This window comes from Nipponia nippon, unplaced genomic scaffold (assembly GCF_047370975.1).
Source record: "Nipponia nippon isolate SJK-2023a ecotype South Korea unplaced genomic scaffold, ASM4737097v1 scaffold_24, whole genome shotgun sequence".
NCBI classification, from domain to species: domain Eukaryota; kingdom Metazoa; phylum Chordata; class Aves; order Pelecaniformes; family Threskiornithidae; genus Nipponia; species Nipponia nippon.
In genome coordinates, this window is record NW_028262341.1 from 2153419 (window position 1) to 2176484 (window position 23066).

The window sequence follows — 23066 nt, forward strand, 5'->3', positions numbered from 1 at the left end:
AACCAAGCACATGATAAATCCAAACGTTTCCTGCAGTAAACCCATGTCAAGGACATTTTAGGGTAGCATGATCTATGCCTGTAGGATAAATTCAGACCCTTCAAGCATGCATAAAAATGGTAGGGAAAGGGATGGAAAACAGGATTCTGCAGCAGTGTCTTCCGGCTTCTTGTGTGGCTTCATCAAGGGAACAAGCAGTTTCTTGTGCAGCTCAAATGTTAGGTAACAATTAAATGTTAGGTAATAACCAAATGTTAGGTAATAACCAGCTACTATGACATTTTAGAGTCAGAAAAAAATGCAGTTGGTGTCTGCCCAAAGTTGGTCATTCTCTCACAGGAACTAGTTCATTTGTCTGCAGAAAATTTATCTTCTGAGAAATCAAATTAAATCCAGATTCCCTTAAAATTGCGTTGTGGAGACTTAGACTCCCAGAACAACGGTAGCATCATTTTCAGAAAAATAAAACAGAAAACAAAAACCAAACCAACCCTGGGTTCCTGGACTAAGTTCTGCTTGCCTTATCTCGTGATAGAGAGGGATATACTTAATCCCCAGAACGGTGTATTCAGGTTGTGCCTGTGTAGCTTTTACTTATTTATTAAAAAAGGAAAACCACAGAGATTTAGGATGGTTGCAGTGTTAGAGAGGTGCTGTGACAGTTTCAACAAGACATCTGTAGAAGCAAGGCTGTTGGCATTGCCTTTCTGCCTGAGGCTGGTGTCCTAGAGTACAGCTGGCAGAAGCAAAATGTGTCAGCACTACTCAGCTGTCACAGACTTAAGCATGTTAGCATAACCCAGATTGATGAATCACAGACATGGACATACGATATGAAATACCTGAAGGGTCGTACTGTTTTCAAATACTTTGGCTGTCAGTAGAAGAAATGCAGGCAGGGCATGCAAAGCCTTCAGATACGAGGTACTGCCACAGAACTTCCACTTTTGCCTATTTTCCTAATACGAACACAGTAAGAGACGCTGCCATCTCTTCTGTCAGTCAATGCTTTTCTGTATCTTCTACCTTCCTACCCTAACTCCCACAACTCCATGGAAGAGATAGGTAGAAAATGTACCTATTTAAACAGTAGTGTCTACTTATTGTTTTGCTCTACCATATGTACTTTTATACCTTCTTCGGGATAATATAAGAGCTTGATCAACTTGCAGCTCTTCTGCTTCATCGAAAATGATGGGATGGCCTGTGACACAGTGAGCCGTCTACCATCTTTTCCCTTGCACTTTGATTTTCTCCTTTAAGTTTTCTTAAGACAGAGGCCTGACCTGCCAGATGTTTTAGAGCTACCACTCATATTTACATTTACTCTGAATCAAACGCACATCACAAAATTTCAGTACATTTGACTTGCACACTATGCACTCATGTAATGATTAATTACAACCTCCAGCTGGGTAATTGTTTTGAAATTCAAACAAGTGACAACTATGTGTTATTCTCATTTCTCCTATACTCTTTCCGTAACTTCACTTCTTTAAGTAATTACTCTTTACTCTGGACCTAGGCATAAAACTATCAGAAACCAAACTTTAAATGGTCATTGATCAGCAGAAGGATATACAGAAATATCTAATTACATTGATCTTTGAGAAATGTTGGTCACTTTAAGTCACAACTATGATCTTTGCTGTTTGTGAAGTACAGCACTGAACTTTTCTGTGTGATTATGTGCTGCAGATACACTTGTCAGATACTCCTTTAACTGTCTGTTAATTATGATACATATATGTATGATATAGAGGTAAGGTTAAGAAACCAATAATGAACAATGCAGTGACCACAGCACTGTACAAAATGCTGTGGACAAGATCACTGATTGGCCAGGCACAGACTAACAGGATACTCAAACAACTATTCCAGCATTTAAAGTTTGCACTTACCAATCTCCACAACACTAGAGCAATTGGGGTCTGTGAAGCCTTCAGGACACTCGCATGAGTAGAAGTCATCATTCAGCCCCGACAGACAGATGCCACCATTTTTGCATGGGTTGGAGTCACACACGTCCCCTGTGGGTTACAGGAAAAAAAAAGATTCCTACGTAAAACTCTCCAAAAGTTATGCACAAGTATGGCAGACTGCTGCTAACTAAGAATAGAAAGGAATGACAACCTCTATATCCTTTGAATACCTTTTGGCTAATTCCATTTTATACTTATTTAACAGCACACCTCTGTGTAGTCATCTTCCCCTAGCTTTCTACTCTCTAAAATGTGATTCTCTTAGACACACTGACAGCTATTCACTTGCGAAAGACAATAAAATTTAGCAAAAAATAATTTTTTGCTCTCATTTTAAGTCATTCAGGATATATACTTGGAATGGAATTTACCCAGGATTTTACCTCTCCAGGTTCCCTTCAACATAAAGCTGAATGGTCGTTTCAGTTCAGGCTATTGGCTTATCACCTGGTTCGTAAGCAAAGACCTGTGGCTGTGGCTACATCATCAACTACCTGAAAGGAGGTTGTAGCGAGGTGGGGGTTGGTCTCTTCTCCCAAGCAACAAGCGATAGGATGAGAGGAAACGGCCTCAAGCTGCGCCAGGGAAAGTTTAGGTTGCATATTAGGAAAAACTTCTTCACCAAAAGGGTAGTCAGGCATTGGAACAGGCTGCCCAGGGAAGTGGTTGAGTCTCCATCCCTGGCGGTATTTAAAAGAAGGGTAGACGTGGTGCTTGAGGCCATGGTTTAGTGGTGGACTTGGCAGTGCTAGGTTAACGGTTGGACTCGATGATCTTAAGGGTCTTTTCCAACCTTAATGATTCTATGATTCTATGATCATGTGCTTCAGACTTAGGCACTCTTAAATCATTCAGTGGCACAAATTTGATCCAGATCAGGCACTGGCATGCAGCTTTATTTCCGGTAAACATGGAGCATGGCATTCAGGCCAGCAGCATGCTTCTGTGTTGGCTTTATGGCAGTCACATGAAGACCAATTATATGTGATCCCAGGATAAAGTTTAACAGTACAGACTAAGGCCATTAAAGTGTTTTGCGCAATTTAATTCTAGCTGTAAATTTACACTCAATAGGTGATTTTTGATGTGGAGCCCTGTGACCGGAGCTGCTGTACATGCCCCCAGGGAGGCTTTCACTATGACTTGTGACACATCAACTCCATGACAGGGATGAAGGCTAAAGGATTTGAGTGGCCACAGTCCCTCAGTGCTCCTTGACAGTCCCCTCCATGTCCCAAGGAAGTTTGTCAAGTTCTCCCATAATTCACTTTGATTGCAGAATCAGAACAAATCCGTTAGAAACAAAGCTATACTTCAGTTCAAAACTATGCTATGCTATGAACCAGCTATGCTTCAAAACTCCCAAGGACACAGGGCAAGCACTGGCACAGTGAGTAGCTTCAGCCTGCCTACATAATGCTAAACAAGCAGATTTTGCTTATCTTTCAATTGTTCTTCAGTAAAGACACCCTATTCAGTCAATCAGTGTCAAGGTGACCAACAGGAGAAAGAAAAACTCTGAAAGGTGCACAACAGGGCTGCTTCATATGCTCAGAACTTGAACATGTCTCCAGTATAACCCGTGTGTACAGCACATTATTGTAATTTCCTATCTGATATTATTTGAAATGGCCTTCAGGAAGAGATATAAAAGAGAGAACAGAGTGTCTGTTCAATTCTTGTAACTCCTCAGTTTTAACACCCTTAAAGAACTCCACCCTATCAGTTCTACAAATATATGGAAAAACAGGATTGCATCCTGTCCCCAGTGGGATAAATGGAAGCAATCCTACAGAACACCCTAGGCTTTGGTCAGCTTCCATTTAATATTTTTTCTCAGATAACTAAATATCTATTTAGATGCATTTTTTATTTATTTCAAGCTTCATCTTACAAGACAGATCTGTGCTTTCTATTGCTCAGTATCATTTTTAGAAATACTAATAATTTGTGCAGTACAGTTTTGTTTTGCAAAATTTTTGCAAATGCAACTTAAAGCAACATCTGCAGATAGGTAATTATTAAAAAATAAGTACATTATTTTGTATGCATTTTTAAATTGAAAAGTTGCCAGTCTTTTGCAATATAATTGTAAAGAATTATAGAAATCCACTTGTTTCTGTCAGTAGTACTGACGTTATAACACGTTGTGGACTATAGTGGTGGAAAGGGAACTCAAAATATTTTCAACACCTTTCTGGCACATAGACTTCAGATTAGTGCCTGGTGTGATAATTCCAATCTAACAATCACTTAAGAAATTTAACTGATGTACAAAACTGCCTTTATGAATTCTGTGCATCAGTTGCAAAAAACTCTAGCTGTGGGTTAGTGTTCCGGGTTATTTTTAATTTTATTTAATTTTAATCTGTCAGCTTTAAACTGACTTCATGACATGGAGAATTGTCACCTGCCTATGTACTTCGTATTAACAGTTTTGTCTTGAAGATTGTCCAGCTGACGGAGAAGTATAGCTATTTGAAAGGAGCCAACAACATAAGACATTATCTGTCTAATGACTAGACGTTATCTGTCTTCCTAACTAAATCTGAGTAAGTCAAGTCTTCTCATTTTCAGTGCTTGTTGCATTATTGGGGTAGCAAAGGATGCTTGTTTTTTACTTCATAGGGCTTAGGTATTTGGTTGTGAAAGAACAACTACTATTAACTGAATGCTCTGACAACTGTATTCCCATACTTTTAATTAAATAAATAAATTATATAGCATCTGGAGCAGGAACACTTATTATGCAAATCTGTATGGATATTCTGATTAAAATGAGAGGGTACATTTTTACTTTGTGTTTCCTGATTCAGTGTTGTTCTGATTTCATTATGCAATACAAAAAAGAAAAAGAAAGGTAAAAAGACAAAATACAGTTTCCATTTGTAAGTTTTATATTGACTGACAAGCAGAACGCATCTCTAGTTTTCCATTATATTTCCAGAAACTGAAGTGTCCTACTATGACCAAGTGTGCATACTTAACTGTGTATTTTTCATTTGTCTCAAAATTCATGTTGGCTTTTTCAGTCTGAAGTGACGTGACCCGACCTACAGTTTGGGACTAACAAAGCAGGTGCTGTCCTCTAACAACAGTCATTTATTTCCATGTTCAGGAAATAAATGCATTAAGTGCTCTTTTCACCCACCACCTTGGTCCAAATTCTACTGTCAGTCACTGGCATAAATTTTTAATTGTCATTATATCACATCACAGAAATAAAATGAGTACAGCACAACTCTAAAGAAATTGTGACAAACAAACCTAAAAAAGACAAAAAGCTCCAACAAAAAAAATTACTCAGCCTGTCTCATTCATGTAATGCTAAAGAAAGCTAAAGAGGGAAAATCTATACTTTGAACAACAATGGTTAAAATAATACCATATTATGATGTCAAATACGATGCAGTCAGAGAAAGGAGCAGCTGCACAGACACAAGCAAGCAATAATTCTAAAGACTAGATAGAGGCTGTGCAAATTTATATACTTAAACTAGTAAAACTGACTTAAAATGTTAGTACCCTTATTTATGACTTAGAGTCTGTGAAATCGTGTAGAACAAAATAAATATCACCTTTGAATCAACAATATTCCCCTCAGTTTACATTTTGTGCCTCTTGAGAGGCCATTCATCTTGAAATACTGAAATCTAATTTGTTATACATTCTACTGAGTTTGATGAACAGAATTTGATTTTCAAGCCTCTGTTCTTAGTAAGAAAAACTTATATGGGTGCACTTTGTCTTAACACAACTGATTAAGGGATTTTTTACCATTAAAATACTATGTTGTATATGACACAACTTTTAACACAACAGTGGTTTTAGAATTTAACCTTAGAGTCATGGTGAAAGGAAGAGTAAAATAAACCCAAAGAAAGAACTATATCCTTTACAGCAGCTCTTACAGAACTGTTCTCTGTGCTGCTAACTTTCCATAGTGATAGGTAATATGCTGTTAGTGCAACAGACTGTACAATTTGACAAATTTCTGTAAATTAAACAAACACTCTAAGAGAAACTCCATTATTTAAAAAAACACCAAAAGACAATTACTATTGTGCTTTCATTAAAATGTTCTGAAAGGGGTCCAGTAAGAATGCAAGTGTCCAATAAAAACAATAATTCATGTTTTTCTTTACTATGTCTGACTAACCCTGCACTTTTCATTATATGGCTACTCAAGCATTAAAATATGTCTCAAAACTGTATATAAAATATGTACTACAACTATTGCTGCCTTTACTTCATTCTTGGGAGAATCTCAGACAGTAAAATCTCATTGCATCAAGCTATTGAGATTTGGTGCGAGGATCTGTGAAACAGAATCAGCAAAGGATACATTAATGTGCTTCCCCCCCTGCAAATTGCCAGAACTCATGACCACTTTGCATTTACTTCTTTTAGGGGACCCTTGCTTTGAAGTGATGTTATATATGTAGCTTATTTTATACATATAAAATATATATGTATATACACATACATATTTCCTCCTTTTTGCACTACATCATGCATGGAAGAGTTAAGGTAGAAATGTAATCCACATTATCTCAGACCATCCTGTATTGAAGAGCAGGCAAAACATTTACATGATTAGAGGATACTAAATTTGGGAGATTTTATTTTTATTTTTCCTCACATCTTTAATTTCTTCAGAACATTCTTAAGTCAAGTAAGTCCTTGAGTGAATTGTCCATCCTCTCTTTGGAAAACATGGTTGGTTAAGAATGAAAAATGCAAGACAAAAAGAATAAAATTGAAGTGGACATCCATACATACTCAAAAATACAATTTTAATTAAGAACCCTCCCTAATTCTCCAAACTCAGAAAAAAATATAGAGCAAAATTCAAATAAAATAGCGAGATATTTGCTCTCTAGTAATTAGGCTTTTTTAAAAGACTATGACAGGTTCTGTCCATAGTGAATAATTTAATCAGTGAACCTGGATCTCTTTTATTAACAGCACTTGGAGAGAAACTGTTGTGTAAAAGTCCATCATGCTCCATGACATACCTTCATATACCCACTCTTAAGCCATATCCTTTTCAACAAAATACTGAATGTACAGCTATTGCTTCTTTCCACAAGCAGGCAATGGTGTGGAGGAGAGTAAAACTTGTAAATGCCCTCTTTGTCGAACTTTACACTTTTATATAGTATACTTTTTGATCCTATAAAACCACACAAAATGTTAGGTGATTCTTGACTGAAGAGTGCAATACTTTGCTTGACAGCAAAGGACAACCTGAAAAAAGGAACTCAGCTGCTGTGTATCAATAATGCAGCATACCGTGACAGTAACAGTTAGCCCATCAATCCTTGTCAAGAACAGAAATTCAGAGTTTATGAAAACAATGTTTGTGATATGAAGGCTAAAGATGATGCACTCTGCAAACAGAAAATACCATCCACAACCACCTGCACGCACTACTCTGTAAAGCACTCTTTGTTGTAAAAGCACATAGACCAGTCAACTACCATTACTATATGCAAATCTATTTGCAGTTCACTAATGTTTGTCAATGAGAAGAAGAAAAAGAATTATTTACTCCAACTTAAAACTATTTACTGTTTAACATTATAGCTCCTGGGATAGGAATACCTGCCCAAAGCTAAGGTACAGTATCCTGAATTAGGCATGTGAGAAGCATTTCAGTCCCTATGCACAAAATCATTAGCCTGAAATGAATACAATTTCCCTCAACTATCTTATAACACCTAGAATTATAACTGTTATGATTTCTGGCAGAACTGTTACTGTAAGAAACATCTGGTTGAGACAATGAAATAATGACAAGGAAAGAAACCTCTTCAAAAAAATTGTGTGGATTCACAAGATTTCAAAACTGGAAGGAAAGAAGTGATAGAAGGAAGATTATTTGGGTGTTTGGGCACATTTTCTTTTATAATTTAAGAATAGAACATATTCCGTGAAATAGAAAGTGTGCATGGAAAAATTCAGCCCTATTTATTCTTTTATATAATGTGCACTAAATATAAATATGAACATTTAGTATGCATTACATATTGACGTAGTGAAATTTCCAGAAGCTGATACTGAGGTAAACATAATGGTACTGTAGGATTCCAAGGAGATGTTGACACCCATTAAAACAAAAGGCATGATGAAATCTACAAGTAAACAGTTGCAAACATAACAATATATGAGTTCATGGTGCTAGCCATGCAAGTTGTGAGGGAGGAACAATACTCTTTACTGGTATGTTATAAAATGGGTGTTTTGTAGCTCAAGCATTTGGTTTCACCATTGATGGGAAGAGGTGGAGCATCATTCCTACCTAAAACAGCAGCTATATTTTTATTCAATTTCCTATATTGCTACATGAAATATGGCTTATTTTAAAAGCTCTCTCTAAACAAATAAAATTAATAGCTGTTCCCTTTCATGAGAATAAAATTTGTTACAAAGAAGAAATCTCCATGTGGCACTAAAGAATAAATAGCCCAGAAAATAGCCAGTCAATAGAAATTTGGTCTAGGGATAGTAAAAATAAGCCTGAGTTCTGAAGCCCAGAAAAGCAACTAAACTTCAGAAGACTGAGAAAGTACTTGCTACATTAAAATCAATTTTCAGAAAAAGAGCTTTAATAGTTTTCTGATTTACAGAATCATCTGTACAGTGTCCAAATTCAAACCTACTTCTCCACAGCTGAACCACTACTCAGAAGCAGAACCATAAATCATATTGAAGACACACCTGTGCAGAGATGCAAAATTTGAACATGAAAACAGATGAGCTCTGCAGTTCTTTTAAGAAATTCGTAAGCTGATTTTTCAGATTTAATGGTGAGGCAGCTAATTTGTTTTTCCTAAGGCAAAAAGACAGTATCCCTTATTATGAGAAAAGGAAATTAAAGATCCTAGATACCAATAGCCAATCTACCTTCTTCTGCTTGTTTTCTAGGCTGATTTGCTTACTATGCAGGTAGAAGGTTCAGCTAACTTTCTAACTAGAATATTCATGGCAGACTGTTTAAATGGTTTTAGAAAATTAATAAACTGGTATCATCAACTCTAAACGTCCACATGTGAAATGGATAGGAAAACTTACAGGAGAACATAAATCTCAGAACAATAAACTCGTGATTTTATCACAGGTCTCAGGAAAATTGAGGTAGTTGCTTCTTTTTCTTCTGAAAGCCTCTGGGATCAAAAGACTGTATGCACTTAAACAAGCTGTAGCTTGTAGTTGTGGAGGAGAACTGCAACACACTCATGTAAACTAGGTGTAAACATTTCTTTAAATTTAACTTTTTCTGGTCTTGTAATCTGAGGGCATGCACCAGCTGACGTTTGAAAACCTGAGATAGTATTAGGAAAAGAAAATCAGATTATTCTAAGCAGAGAATTCTCATTCGAATACCACTCTGGGACTGGACTGAAACATTAATCCTGGGTGAAGATGAAGTGCTGACTTAAGCTTTGGATTTAGTCTAATAGTACAATACTGTAAAAGTGTGTCCCTATTTTCAGGGTTAGAATAGAGCCCTAAAGTAATGTCTGCAGAGATTAATTTCTATCATAATAAATCCCCTTCTGCCTTAAAAAAGTATAATCTCTTCCCTTTGTAAAGGTCTACAGTATGAGCTACTTTATTCATTTGAATGTGAAAGAGCAGTAGGTCACTGTACCTCAGCCTTCTGTGTTACAGACTTTTTAAGCATCTGATGTTTGACAATATGAAATACAAGCAGAAACAGAAAACAGCTTAAAAAGTAAACTCTTCTCTCTTTCATACGGTGCAGAGAGTTCATTTCTATGCCAACTGGCTCTGCAGGGAAAAAGATGAACTATTCCTGTCATTTCAAAACTTTATTAGTAAAAACTGGATCAAAAGTGATTAAAGAAGGAATATGGTTATATAATGCACTTCTGAATATTTTTACAACTTGTGGAAAATTTTTCGTGCACACACTGTCGTGAGAACTTGGGTAAAGCTGTCATCAGATGAGACATTGTTTCATCAAAGGAAAAGAGATATATTCCCTTAAACTGATCAGCTGATAGTACCAGTGGCACACCATCCCTAGCACCCAACCTCGGCTAACAGCAATGGTGCTTCCTACACAAGCAGGGAGATAGCTGATAAATGCCTTTAATGAAGATGCCCTAATCCCTATCAACACAACCTTCCACATCTTTTCTCTCTGCATGCTCACCAAAGCTGGCAAAAATTACCTTAGGCACTCCTTGCACGTACTCATTTGATTTCAGCTGTCATTCACGTCAGCCATGTTTATACCATTATTTGCCACTTGCTAACACTCACGTGAATCAACTTGTATTTCTACACCCATTCAGATCTACAGAGTGACAGAGGTTTATGAAAAGGGAAAGAATAAGAGCTTAAATTGAGACTTTCTGTAGAAGGCACTTAAGCTAATATGTCTCTCCATTAAGTTGTTTTGTTCAATTAAAACTTTCAGAGAGATATCTAGTCATGATGGGAATACATTATCATTTATAGTCACTTGTCCTTTGTTTTTAAAGCTGATCAGGAGATTTTCAGTAGTATGTTCACTTGAATTTTCTCAGTTAATAAAATATTCACATTTCTTGCTAGAAATTACTGTTTCACAGATCTCCTGATACAGCTTCACTTAGCTCCTGAAGGCTTCTCCACTAACTGCCAGTAGGCTCCACTTCTATATCCGTGACCATCAGATGGTCAATATAGGGATCTAGATTTCTGATTTGACTTAACCTATACTGAGCTTTTGATCACTAGCTCTTCCTAAATCTTTCTTCAAAATATTCATAGTTCCCAAGGCTCTGGAAATGCCTCAACCCCCTGATCAAGAAAAAACTCAAACACACAGCAGCTCTTCTCTTGCCCATCCCCTGCTTTCCATGGAGAAAAAATCCATGCACACAGTCAAACCAGCAGCACAGTCCAAAGGGTACCCTTTAAAATAAACAGTTGTAAGTGTTTATGACCTTATCTAGACATGTAACATCTTCCTTCCTTCACTTCCTTACAGACTGAGAGCATTCAGGTACACATATTCGCACTGGTCTTGACAGTTATCTTTCCAGTTTCTACTTTCACTTCATCAGTGAAGCAAGATGATTAAAAAAAAAAAAAACAAACCACAAACACTTTTTGTGGAATTATAACTTTTAAATAAATATTCCTAATTTTCATCCACACTTTACATCTCAATTTTACCTTTCCTTTTCTCTTTTTTATGTTCCACATCTTTTGAGGTTAGCAATTTGGAAGCACCAGAGTGTGTCTACATGTATACATAAACACACATATATTTAGCTCCATACTTATACACTTATACAAACTTATATATATATATGGAAATGAAAGTGTTTTGTTTTCCCTGTGTTTGCTCTATATTGGATATATTCGGGCACTGGTTGCTAGGCAATTATTAATCTCAGCATTGGTGAATTTATCTTTTCTGAAATTTATCTTTAAGTAAATCCAAATTTGAAACCTGAGCAATTAAAAAGTCATCGTTAACAGTTTTTAAAATTCTAATTACATTTCATTATATTCTCCTATCTTCACCAAAATGAAATACCTTAAAATAATATGAATTTTAAATATATACTCAATACACTTTGGAAAGCATTCATCGATCTCTAGTTACTTCTATTTTTGGATATGCACTCTTAAATACCTTATTTGGTCACATTTTTTACAAGTGGTGTCAACATTATTGAAGAAATGGGCAGCATTTGATATCCCAAGTTAGGTGTCCAAAATACAGAACATGCAAAATTTATAATTGGCTTTTCAAAAATTTGAAAAATCATGTAAGTACCAAGTGCATCCCATAAAAATCCTTAAGTATATGTCTACATATATACAAAAATATATACATTTATAAAAAAAATATACACACATTCACCTCTATCAATATTTTCTGCTTTGAAGCAATAATCCAAACTGCAAAATATATTTGAAAATATGCCATGTGAAGCAATCAGCATTGGCTATTTCTAAATAAGAAAATAGCCTGGCACACTGTGAGCAGATCAGTATTTCAAAGCATGCAGTGCTCAGGCTTCTGTATCTACATTATATGAAGTCTGTGGATTTTGTTTCAGATTTAATCATTTTCCTCCATGTGATGTGAAGGTGCCCAAATGACCAGTCGTTGTTTCAGACCCTTAAGTAACCATTAAGGTCTCCACTTGAATACAGCTTCTACTCCAATGACCTTGGGAATGAATCCAGCTCACGCCCACAAAAACCCCTCTGGAGGCAGAAGCAAAGTGAGCGTAGGATGTGGAGGCAATCACGGGTTTCACTTCCACATCCCACCGGCATGCTAGATGACCATTTTAACAGACATGCCAGCACTGAACACTCTTTCCTACATGAACTTCTTCTACAATGAGCTCTTCTCTTCTATTATACCAAACCCTGCAGCTAAAGAGAATAAAACAAAACATTCTGTAAGTTTCTGTTGTTAAAATTAGCTGATCTTACTGCATTCATTTCATGGATTTTTTGGCCACACAGATATTTGAATCTATCACCATGAAACTTCTGTCACCATCAAAAAAGACATGTCACCTAAGGTGATACAACAGTATTGCTGCTTTTCATCATTTTCTTTCTGACTTTACAGAAAGGTGATGTTACTGATCACACTCAGAATAATAATTAGGTAATGAAGATATGTGTCCCTCCTGTGAAAGATATGAAATAATAAGGGCATTGCAGCTGTCAGCTACCATAAAGAAGTGATTCTGTTTATTTTGGATGATGCAGCTGGCAGTAACATGTAAGCTCTGTGGATGAATGATGCAAACCCTTTTTGCTAAGGGTCTCTGGAAAGATGAGCAGATGCAATTTTTACTTTATTTGTTTAAACTTGTTCAGAAATAGAATAAAGTCTGAAACTTTTGCACATATGAAGACTCCTGTATAGATTGTATAGCATACTGTTACTTGTAAAAGACATTTCTTCTAGCCCTAGATTTTCCCCAAATACAATATAAAATTAGATGAAACAACATATCTACCAGGCACATTTTAACTAAATGCATCAGGCAAGAACTGAGTGTGGACCTTGGAGACCACTTATTCCATGCAGCAGTATGTGACACAAAGACACCTAAAACAAGGACTTAGCCAAGGTGGTAAACTAGATTACATAAAATTGTTTGATGGTCACAGTTGCTTCAGGCACATCCACACTGCACTCACTCATGCAACATAGCCCGGACCTTAAGCAACCACTTAGCCTCACTGCTCTGCAGCTTTCCCCAGTTTTTCTTTCACAGTGGCCATCCAAGTACTCAAAGTTGTGCTGCAAGGACTGTATCAGACTTTAAAAGCCACTTTACTACATGATGGTTTAAGGGAATGCTAAAACAAAGCATTAGGATACTGCTGTGGAAGGTTGTTCAAGCCACTGGATTGTTGTAGCACAGGAAATAGATATATTAAAAAAAAGAATAATTCAGATTGAGAAAACTAGTTTAAATTCTAAGAGTATACATGGTATTTTTAGATTTTTTTATCATCTCTAAAGAGTTTTTAAACCTGCAAAATACAGAACTAGCATTATTTTAAAGACCTTGAGGGGGTTTAGCATTTTCAAATATATGATTCATAACTGTATTTGAGTTTATTGTTCAATTCTCAGTAATTATTTATGGTAATTATTGCAGTTGGGAATTTGGATGCTGGATCTTGTTGAATTTGCTTCTACAAAAAAAGATTAATCTGAAAATTAAAGATTATTTTAAAAGAAAATTCAGCGCACTTTGTTGTAACACATTTGAGTTGCTGATACAGAAAATAAAATACTTCCTAATCAAAATTGAAGTATTACACATCTACAAAGCCTTCCAGTTTCAACAAATCAACAGCTGCTAACACAAAAATGTTTTGTGGAATACTCCTGAGAAGTAAAGCTTGCCTTCTAATTAGAACAGCTGCTCTTTCTCACATGCCATATCTATTATATAGAAGGTACCTAAAAATACTCTCTTCCGATTCACCATAAATTCTTCTTCCAGGACACCTACAGAAAATAAGCAGATAAAGCATATAAAAGTATAAAGCTTTAAGTGTAAAAGTGTACACTTTGCAGGACTGGACGCATTTTGTATACAAGTGTAAAACTCCATTGGACTGAATAGAGCTTATTTTGCTCATTTTGCTGATCCACGGCGACTGGCGAGATCCACACAGCAGGGCTAGATCACCAGGGGTCTCCTACTTCTTTCTGTCCTTGTACATCAACTTATTTTCAAATGTGTTCATAGAATTAACTTCACTCGGTTTTCTTTCTTTCCTTCCCCAAACACAAAATGCAGACCATTTCCTGACTCCAGTCCCATTCCATAACTTCCAAATGTTATTCTTTATCGTTTGGCATTGGTATACAGTAATTTATGACAACAACAAAGAACACGGTAGTAATAGCACGAACAGGTGATTAGAGAGGCCTCCTTATTCACCAACAGGAAATATAAAAGAGTTATTGTGGGTACACAAACAGATTGCTACTGCCTGATCTTGACTGCAATAAAAAAGACCGACAAATAGAATATAACAGTGGAGTCTGAAATTCAACATATTTCTTCTCAAATGAAGGTATTAATAACAACCTGGAGGCTCATTAGGGAATTCCTTTCTTTTTAAATCTATTTGTGGGCCTCATTAAAAGAATCACCGGTTATTTTGAGCATGTGGTAGTTGTGTGTTTGCCACTGGAACTTTTAATTTCCTTTTTTCTCCGAGAACAGGCTTAGATTATTTTTTTTTTCTTTTTAACAGCTAGTGATCCCTCCCTGCATGTGCCTCCGTATTGCCCAGGGACCCATGCCACAGACCAGAATTGCAACAGGTTAACTGCTGCCATTTCTTTGTTTTGATCTTGGCCTCAGACTAACTTTCTGAAAATATTTTTTTTACTAAGCTGGCCCACTGCCAGCCACAAGACAGTTACATCTGCAGTTAGTTGCCACTATGGGGCTAGGACATTATCACTGCTCTAAATTAGGTTTTCCCCCCATCAGAGCTGAAGGCAGAGCTGCTGTTTTGCACAAGCCCTGTAGGCAGGACACAGACAGTGTGCACCCTGATTATACTGCCTCATTACCAGCAAAGAGAAGGAGTACACACAGCAGTGCTGAACATCCTGAATGATAAAAGCATTATTTGCATAACACTTGGTGCTCCTGCAGGTTTAAGGCTTAATAAATCTCTCAGGGAAGTTAAAAGCAAAACTATTCCAAAAAGCTGGATCAGACTGCTGGTGCTCAAGATCTCTACGTCAGGAGCTGTTATACAACTTCTAACGAGATCAGCAGAATCGGTTTAAATCCAAATGCTACTTGCATCACTCATCTGCAAGTCCAAAGTAACTCCATTAATTTGATGATATTATTCTTGTTCAATATTGTCAATAGAAGCAGTATTTGAAACGTTTTCTCCATTGCTTAATTATATTGTATCACCAGAACAATTTTAAAGACAATTTCTTAGGATTTTTCCTTGTAGTATTGCTTCTATCCTTTCCTCCAATTTCCTGTCTCATTTATTTCTTAATCCAGCAATGTTTAAACCACATTTTCTATTTCTCCAAAGTTTCTGATTAGTTCTTCATTTTTTAGCCCAATTTATTTTTATTTGAACTTCATTCAGTTGGTAGTGTTTGTTTTTCAATTTGTGTACAGCCTTTTGTGATTTTCCACTTGTTACGTATCTGCTACAATTTTCTTGCTAAGTAGTTTAAAGCTATTATTTTAAGAAGTGTCTAGAAACTTTTGCACCCTTTAGTGTGTTCTAGTGGCATACCAGTTTTGTCTCAGTAGTAGTCTTGACTGCCGTGTTACTAAGCCAGAAATTGCTGTAAATGGCTCCTGCTAGTCTTGCTTAAATCAAACATGCAAGATGTATGTAAGAAAGAGAATTCAGAGAAATCAATAAAAAATATTTATCCTCTATTTGCATTTGTGTTATACAAAAAAACCTAAAAGGGGTCAGACATTTATTACTCTGGACAAAGGTATTTGCTGAAGTCTCCGGCTCTTATTCAGAAATAAAGTGATTTAGGTTATAAAGGCTTCATTCAAAGTATCAGGATATTGCACACAGTATAAGACATGTCACTTCAAACAACAATTTCAGCATTTTGCAACCTGGTTCTTTTTTATACATCTACTCTGGTAGGTAACTGAAAGGAAGACAATGCAACATGAATATTTTCCTTGCAGCAGCTGCCAAGCAAGCCTAACAACATTGTCCAAAAAGCTTAACTATTGAAAGCAATCTACAAGGCATCATAATAGAAAGCATCTTGAATAATTATAGATCAAAGCCAGAGATTATTGCACTCCACTACGGTCTTTTGTTTTCTTGAAACATAAATAAATAAAAGTAAGCATCAAGTAAATTTGGTAGGTTGCATTGTCAGAAATGCAATGAAGACAACAGGTCTTCTCAGATGAAACATATTAGCATGTAAATTACAGTAAAAACCATGATCACAAAGTAGTTGATCACAAAGAAAGTAAAAACATAGAAAGCACAGTATTTATCAGTGCTAGAGACCTCTGTGTTTATCTTCAAAATCACTGGTTGAAAAACGTTGCTGTAAGCATTTGCTGAAAATGCTTATCTATTCAGTAGCATGAAAATACAAGTTGCATGAACTCATACTTCCCAGGCTACTGTATTGCTTCTATTTTTAACAGGAAAATTATCACTACCTCCATAATCATCTACTTCCTCATAAATCCATCAGATGTTACTGCCAATGTAATCAGATATTTTCTAATAGATCAGGTCCAAAGCTTATTGATTAGCTTTTTGTAAGAAATCTTGCTCTTACTGCAATACATATTTGACTAAACAGAACAACACACAGATTATTAAAAACAGTGTATAGAACCAACAAACACTTCTTTGCCTATGGCCATCTTAAAAAAAAAAAAAAACAAAACAAACACAAAAACATTAGGAGGCCCATAAATCTCTTTCCCCATAGGTAACTCATCCAATCTGTCTAGTACCAAGTAGGAAAAGAGAGACCTTATGAATTGACAAGAATTCACAGAAAATTAAAAAAAAACACACCACCACCAACAACCAAACACATATTGTTCTAGATGGTTATTCGAAGAATGGTATTTCAGATCCTGCTCCAAGAAGATCTGGAGTTCAGCCTTTGAGAAAGACCACTTGGATGGTTTTAGATGCCTTAGCAGTTGGCCATAGGGTTTGACCCATAAAAAGGAAAACAATTTGGACTACCTTAAGACTAACCACCATCCTAGGCAAGCAGTCAATGCTTTTCCTTGTGATAACCACAGATACAACCAGTTCTACTCAGACTGCAAATCATCCGGTCTGAACAGCACCTTCATGCTGTGTGTGCCCTAAAGAAGTGATTCTTAAAAGTTAGCTTCCATTTCTAGATCTTCTGAATGGGAAGAGTTATGATAATCCTAGTATTTCAAAGATTTACCTGACTTCAAGTGTAATCTGTTCCACGCACATCAAAGAGGCTCTTCAAAGATACAGCAGCTTCCCTATGCAGAGCAGCTTGCAGGCTTTGTGCTTCAGGTCTTGAACAGCAAATTAAATGGAAGCCAGGATTACAGGTACTCCCAAATCAAACCACTACTATATACACATGACTAATTTTAGTTCTGAAATTCATAATTCGTCAGAAATTTAGTACTTCTTATCATTTTGGCATTCAGGCCATTTAGCTAATGCCAGTATCTTCCCCAATTGTTTGGACATAGGAACTTGAATACACGTATTCAAGAACAAACTACTTCCTTTGCTTCCCTGCTTCCCTTCCTTTTTTATTTTTAAATAAAACAAAACTTCCAGGATGCATCAAGATTTGCTTTAAACATCCATGTCGCTAACGTGTTTTGCTTATTTTAAGATGGATTGTATTCTGGACTCCATTTTACAAAACCAAAAATAGTACTGGAATAACAAATCGGCAAGCAGTATTATAGATTAGTAATTTACAGTATCTCTAAATTTAGAGCATCTCCCTCTGCTCCTGTCTGAAGGTGCTCAGAGAGAACACATTTGTTTTCTCATCCTTCTCCCAGTGTCCTGCTCTTCTTGTTTTCTTAACTCCCACCAGTCCAAATGGAAACCACATAGCACCGTTAGGTATTGTATCAACAGCGTGCTCCCTTAAAAGCAACACATCTCACACTCCACCTGCAATACTACAAAATGGACTTAGAATGTTGTAGTTTCATGTCTAACCTGATGGAAGATTTAAGCTTGAATCAAGCAAATTGAAATTCCCTTTTGTGAAAGAATTACAGACCATCTTTAACTTGCAATGCTCTACTGCCATGTAGTAAATACATAGTGATCTGAAGATATATTCATATAAACGTGTGATAAATGACGCACAAAATTGTCCCGTGAAAAACGCCAGCAAAGCATACTGCATACAGTGACTGTTTCTATGTCTGCTGCTGCCTGGCCTTCAGCAGGGACACGAAGCAAAGAGTCCAGCACAGGGGTTTGCACAGCACACTGTCAAGCCACCAGCAACCAGAGGAACACATTACAGTCAAAGAGACACTGTCACTTCTCATTGTCAAGGCAGGAGGTAGTAGGTGTGAAATAACATTTTCTCCTCCAGGGCTTTCCTGGAATTTCATGATTAGGATGTTAAAACACCGGGAGAAGTGATCATAATTTTAGTTTCTAAATATGAAATGCACTAAGAAGCAAGTGTCTATGTTTTTATTACTTATTCATGAGACTAAAGATCTGACTACAGAGTTTGTGAGACTTTCTTGAAACTTGTTTTTTAATAATGATATTCATGTGAGACTTTTTTCCAATAATGATAAGTATGATGGGATATATTTTTATTTAAGTGTCAAAATATTATCATTATCAGTATTACTACCACATTCAGGAAGTGCTGATTATACATGATAAGCCTGTTGTTACTTTCCACTTCATGGCCAAAGGCATTAAAAACATTAACAAAAAAAGGCTTTGGGGATACACTGCTGACATGAATAGTGATTCCTTAGTTGGGTACCTACAAGTCACAGCCTGACGAATTAATTAACCTAAGTTACAAATAGGATATTTAGTCAATTGAGAAGAGACTCAAGGAGAACTCCTTTTCAGTGTGCAATATAAATCCTTACTCTTTTTTCTTTCAAAATGTATACAGACACATGCACTTTCTATACTTACCCATGCCTTGATTTTTATGTGTCTCTATATATAAATAAAGTGGGAAAATTTTCATCAAAGTCACTGGGCTGATACAGAAACAAATGTGGTGTGAGAAAAATAATTAAGCCCATTATCTTACCAGTTACAGAGAAAACAAGATGTTTGCTAGTGTAACTAAGCATGTATTTAGTGCAAATAAACACAATACCTGGCCAAATACAGAAACCTGTGACAAAGCCCAGGTTATGACTCCAGTTTACGATGACAGACAAGTGACTCAATCCCTCATGCATGGGTACTTCACACTATCATCTAAGGTTTTTTCCAACAATTACCATAAAACAGGAATTTTATTTTCTACAAAAAAGCTAGATGAAGGCAAATATCCAGACCTAACCCAAGCTTCCCTTCTGGAATTGCAGCAGACATAAAACAGTATTTGTATTGATGACAGGGGAGCTGGGAAACACAGACTATCTTAATTATGAAGTTTTCAGTACCTTCTGGAAGAAGGGAGTTCTGCATGGCTACTCCCTACCTGATTGACTATTACTCCTGTTCCAGCTCAGTTTTGCTGCCATCTCACAGTACTTGCACTTGGTCAGTTTTTTCAGTCCCTCCAAGAATATTTTCCAGCCAGAATATTAAACTATGGAAAATATTTGGATAATCCCTGTATATTTCTCATGTCATGAGCCAACAGAATCATTTCCACCCATAACACATCTCTTTCATCTCTTGTCCTATCACAAATCTCAATTTTTCTTCAAGCACATAGAAATTAAAAACAGGAAAAAAATCAGAAAAAAATCAGAAGGCAGTAAAAGATAACATCAGATAAGCCAAATGCTGAGCACCAACAGATTTTTCAGCCATTTAATAGTTTTGCTGTTATTATCACCCTCTCCATGGCAAAAGTCAAAAAGGATTATCTCGTCTATAATTAGGGAAAGATTCCAAAGTGTTTGCTTTTCGCAATTAGATCATGTTGTTCTCTGTGTTCTTTTAAAAGGTCAATGAGGATTATTAAAAAAAAAATAAAGATCAAACTAAAAGTTTATTACACAGAAGCTGGTGGGAAAAGTCATTATTAAGGAATGGTAGCTTGTTTTGAGATCTTGTATTGGCATGGCTATGAATGTTGTTACAACACAACATAAAGGTAAATATAACATTCATTCAGCTGATGTATTTTCCTTTTTTAAATTCAATGCTCAATGTACCTCATGCACAGTCAGCATAAAGTCCTACACGGAAATGATTTGGAAAACAGTGTTTCTCCCTTAAACTTGACATCAAATTATCATTATTACATTCTGGTAGTATTTTGGTAAAATTAAGATTAAGTATATCTGGTAAAATTAAGATGGAAAGAAATTTTAGTTAGATGATCACCTTGCTGAGAAAGTCATTAAATGAAAACCACACTTGGTATGTAAAGAATGCATATTGTCATAGCAATCAAAAGGTTTTTTATTTAATAGTATTATAAATACAAGCAAATAAATTGCTAGGTTAATTTTCAAGGAATCTAACTGACTTACCCTTTGAATTAATAAAATCTCTGAATTTTACCAGAAACAGCATCATTGAAAGACACAATTAAGTACCTTAATAGTATCTAAATATTTATACCGCTTCTGAGAATGTAGAAATGTTGGCCTTATGTCTAAGCTATTCAAATAAGGTCCTAGAGGACGCAAACATCTGGCTTTGATTTAGGCTACGGGAACTTTCAAGTTCTTAGTTTTCTCCAGATTTCAATTCTGCAAAGAGTAGCCAGTGTACAAACAAATCACTGCAATGGCTCCAAAATTTAATTTATCATTAGTACAATAAGGGGTGACAACTGACATTCTGTAAGTAATTGCATCTCCCGTGAAGTCCAAAAAACAGATAAGCTACAGCTGAAATAATGAACAATCACAGTAATTTATGATGAAATACTATTAGTATGATGAATCATAGTAATTTATGATGAAATTCATAACTCTCCAGGATTGCCATAAAAGCCTGATGTGTGAGATGAAAGCACAGCATTAACTACATTTTTAAGCTATTCAAACTACTTCATATGAGCTCCTAGTTCTCGAAATTCTGCATAACACACCCAACTGTGATTTGTGGATACAGGGGTAGAACTCTTTAAACTATTCAATTTTGCACGTTAGCTCCTATCTGTTTTAGGGTTTGGGTGTTGGTTTTTTTTAAGAGACAAGCAAGGATGCATAAACGAATAATCTAACCTGTGTTATCCATTGCCTGTGAATGAGTCTCGCTGACAATCCATGATACCTGCAGTATGGGGGCTACTAATGCTAATATGCCAGCTCTTTTAATGGTAGCCCACTACCATGCAACCTAAAAGACAGGTTGGAATAAAAATACCATATCCTTTTCTTCTCAGTCCACTTACCCAATATATACTTCTAGACAAGGATATTATCATACATTTATATTGTATTTTCTTACACACATGATCCTACCACTAAAAGCATTTGCATGGATAATATAAATTTAACCCCAGTCTTTGGATGAGCCTGTCTTAACTGTCCCTTTAAGCCAAACCTCTTAAGACAGTCTTCTTTTACAGAACGACTGGAACGTCATACTGTTGGATGAAAAAAAATCCCATCACACTCAAGTTACATCCTAAGAAAATGCAATCTTCAAACAAACAAACACGACAACTGCCAAACACCACTTTGACAAAACTGAAGTACGGATATGAATCAATTCTTTGTCAAGCAAGACAATGAAAGCATGCTGTGGCTATTGACTGTTCTCCCACATAGCGTCACCAAGCATGTATGTCCCAAATGTTATAGATTTTAGTGTTTTCTTTAAATACCTCAATACAAGCAAGGAATTAGGTGAACCTCTCAAGTCTGGCAGTCTGCTTTATAAAATTAAGTTTATAGCTTATATGTGAATTTGGAGAACAAAAATGATCATAAATAGAATCAAGAAACTAAAGAAAACCAAGGGTACATTAAAAGAACTCTGATTTTCAAAATGAGAAGAGCACCTCATGACTTAAGCTTGAGTCATGATGTGAATGCGTTTATGATTTTTCAAAAACTTTAAGGTAGAGAATAATATTCTATTATAGTTTCAGTTTTTACTAGAAACACTGGTGATGTACAAGGGATTATGTATGGACTGAACTCTTCTGGTGCTAATTAAACATACAAAGCAGCAGCAGTGTGACAGTAGCCATGTACCAAAGGGGCAGAAAAAATCCCAACATAAACACTTAAAATTAAAGGTATTCATTTTTTGCAGAGACAAAAAAACTTCTGGAATTTACTTCTTGTATTTGCTAAGGCCCAAGGAGTCAAACAAACAATCAACTTCCTAAATAATATAATTTATCTAACAGCTCATCCATCCCCATTAAGTAACAGCTTCAGAGAATGGTATACAGAATGAGTCATAGCAATAAGCAAGCAGTAAACGCTCACAGCAGGGAGACCTTCCTGGGTGCCTGCTTCTTAAGAATTACTTTACAACAAGCCAGCAATTAATTTTTTTACAATAACAATTTTTAAAATTTAGAGGCCACATGAAACACACAGTGCAAATACCTTACTGAAACTGCATTAAGGAGGAAAAAGGAAAGCAATGTATATCTGCAGAGCCCATTGCTTTCTCTCTTCAGATCAAAAAATCTAAATAATCAATGTTGCAGTCAATGACCAGGAAAAACTGGGTTGGCAATTTAAAAAAAGAAAAAATTAGGAATGATTGAACTAAAATTAAATAATTGACAGTCATCCTTCTTGTAATGCTTGCATTACTGGCTGTTCTTTCTAACTCGCAAGCTACAGTTTGCAGCCAGCAGCTTTGACAAATGTCTCATTTCAACCAAGCAGCCACATGGATGGGTTACTCAGG

The 23066-nt window shown here is 36.1% G+C and overlaps 1 protein-coding gene across 3 annotated transcripts in view; it reads right to left on the bottom strand.

The window, feature by feature from the left end:
- Positions 1–23066, bottom strand: part of EDIL3 (EGF like and discoidin domains 3) — a 255708-nt gene that overhangs the window by 185893 nt on the left and 46749 nt on the right. For all 3 annotated transcript variants that reach the window (XM_087761554.1, XM_087761555.1, XM_087761553.1), the window contains exon 2: positions 1902–2030. In XM_087761554.1, the coding sequence (XP_087617680.1) occupies positions 1902–2030 (129 nt within the window). The remainder of the gene's footprint in view (positions 1–1901; positions 2031–23066) is intronic.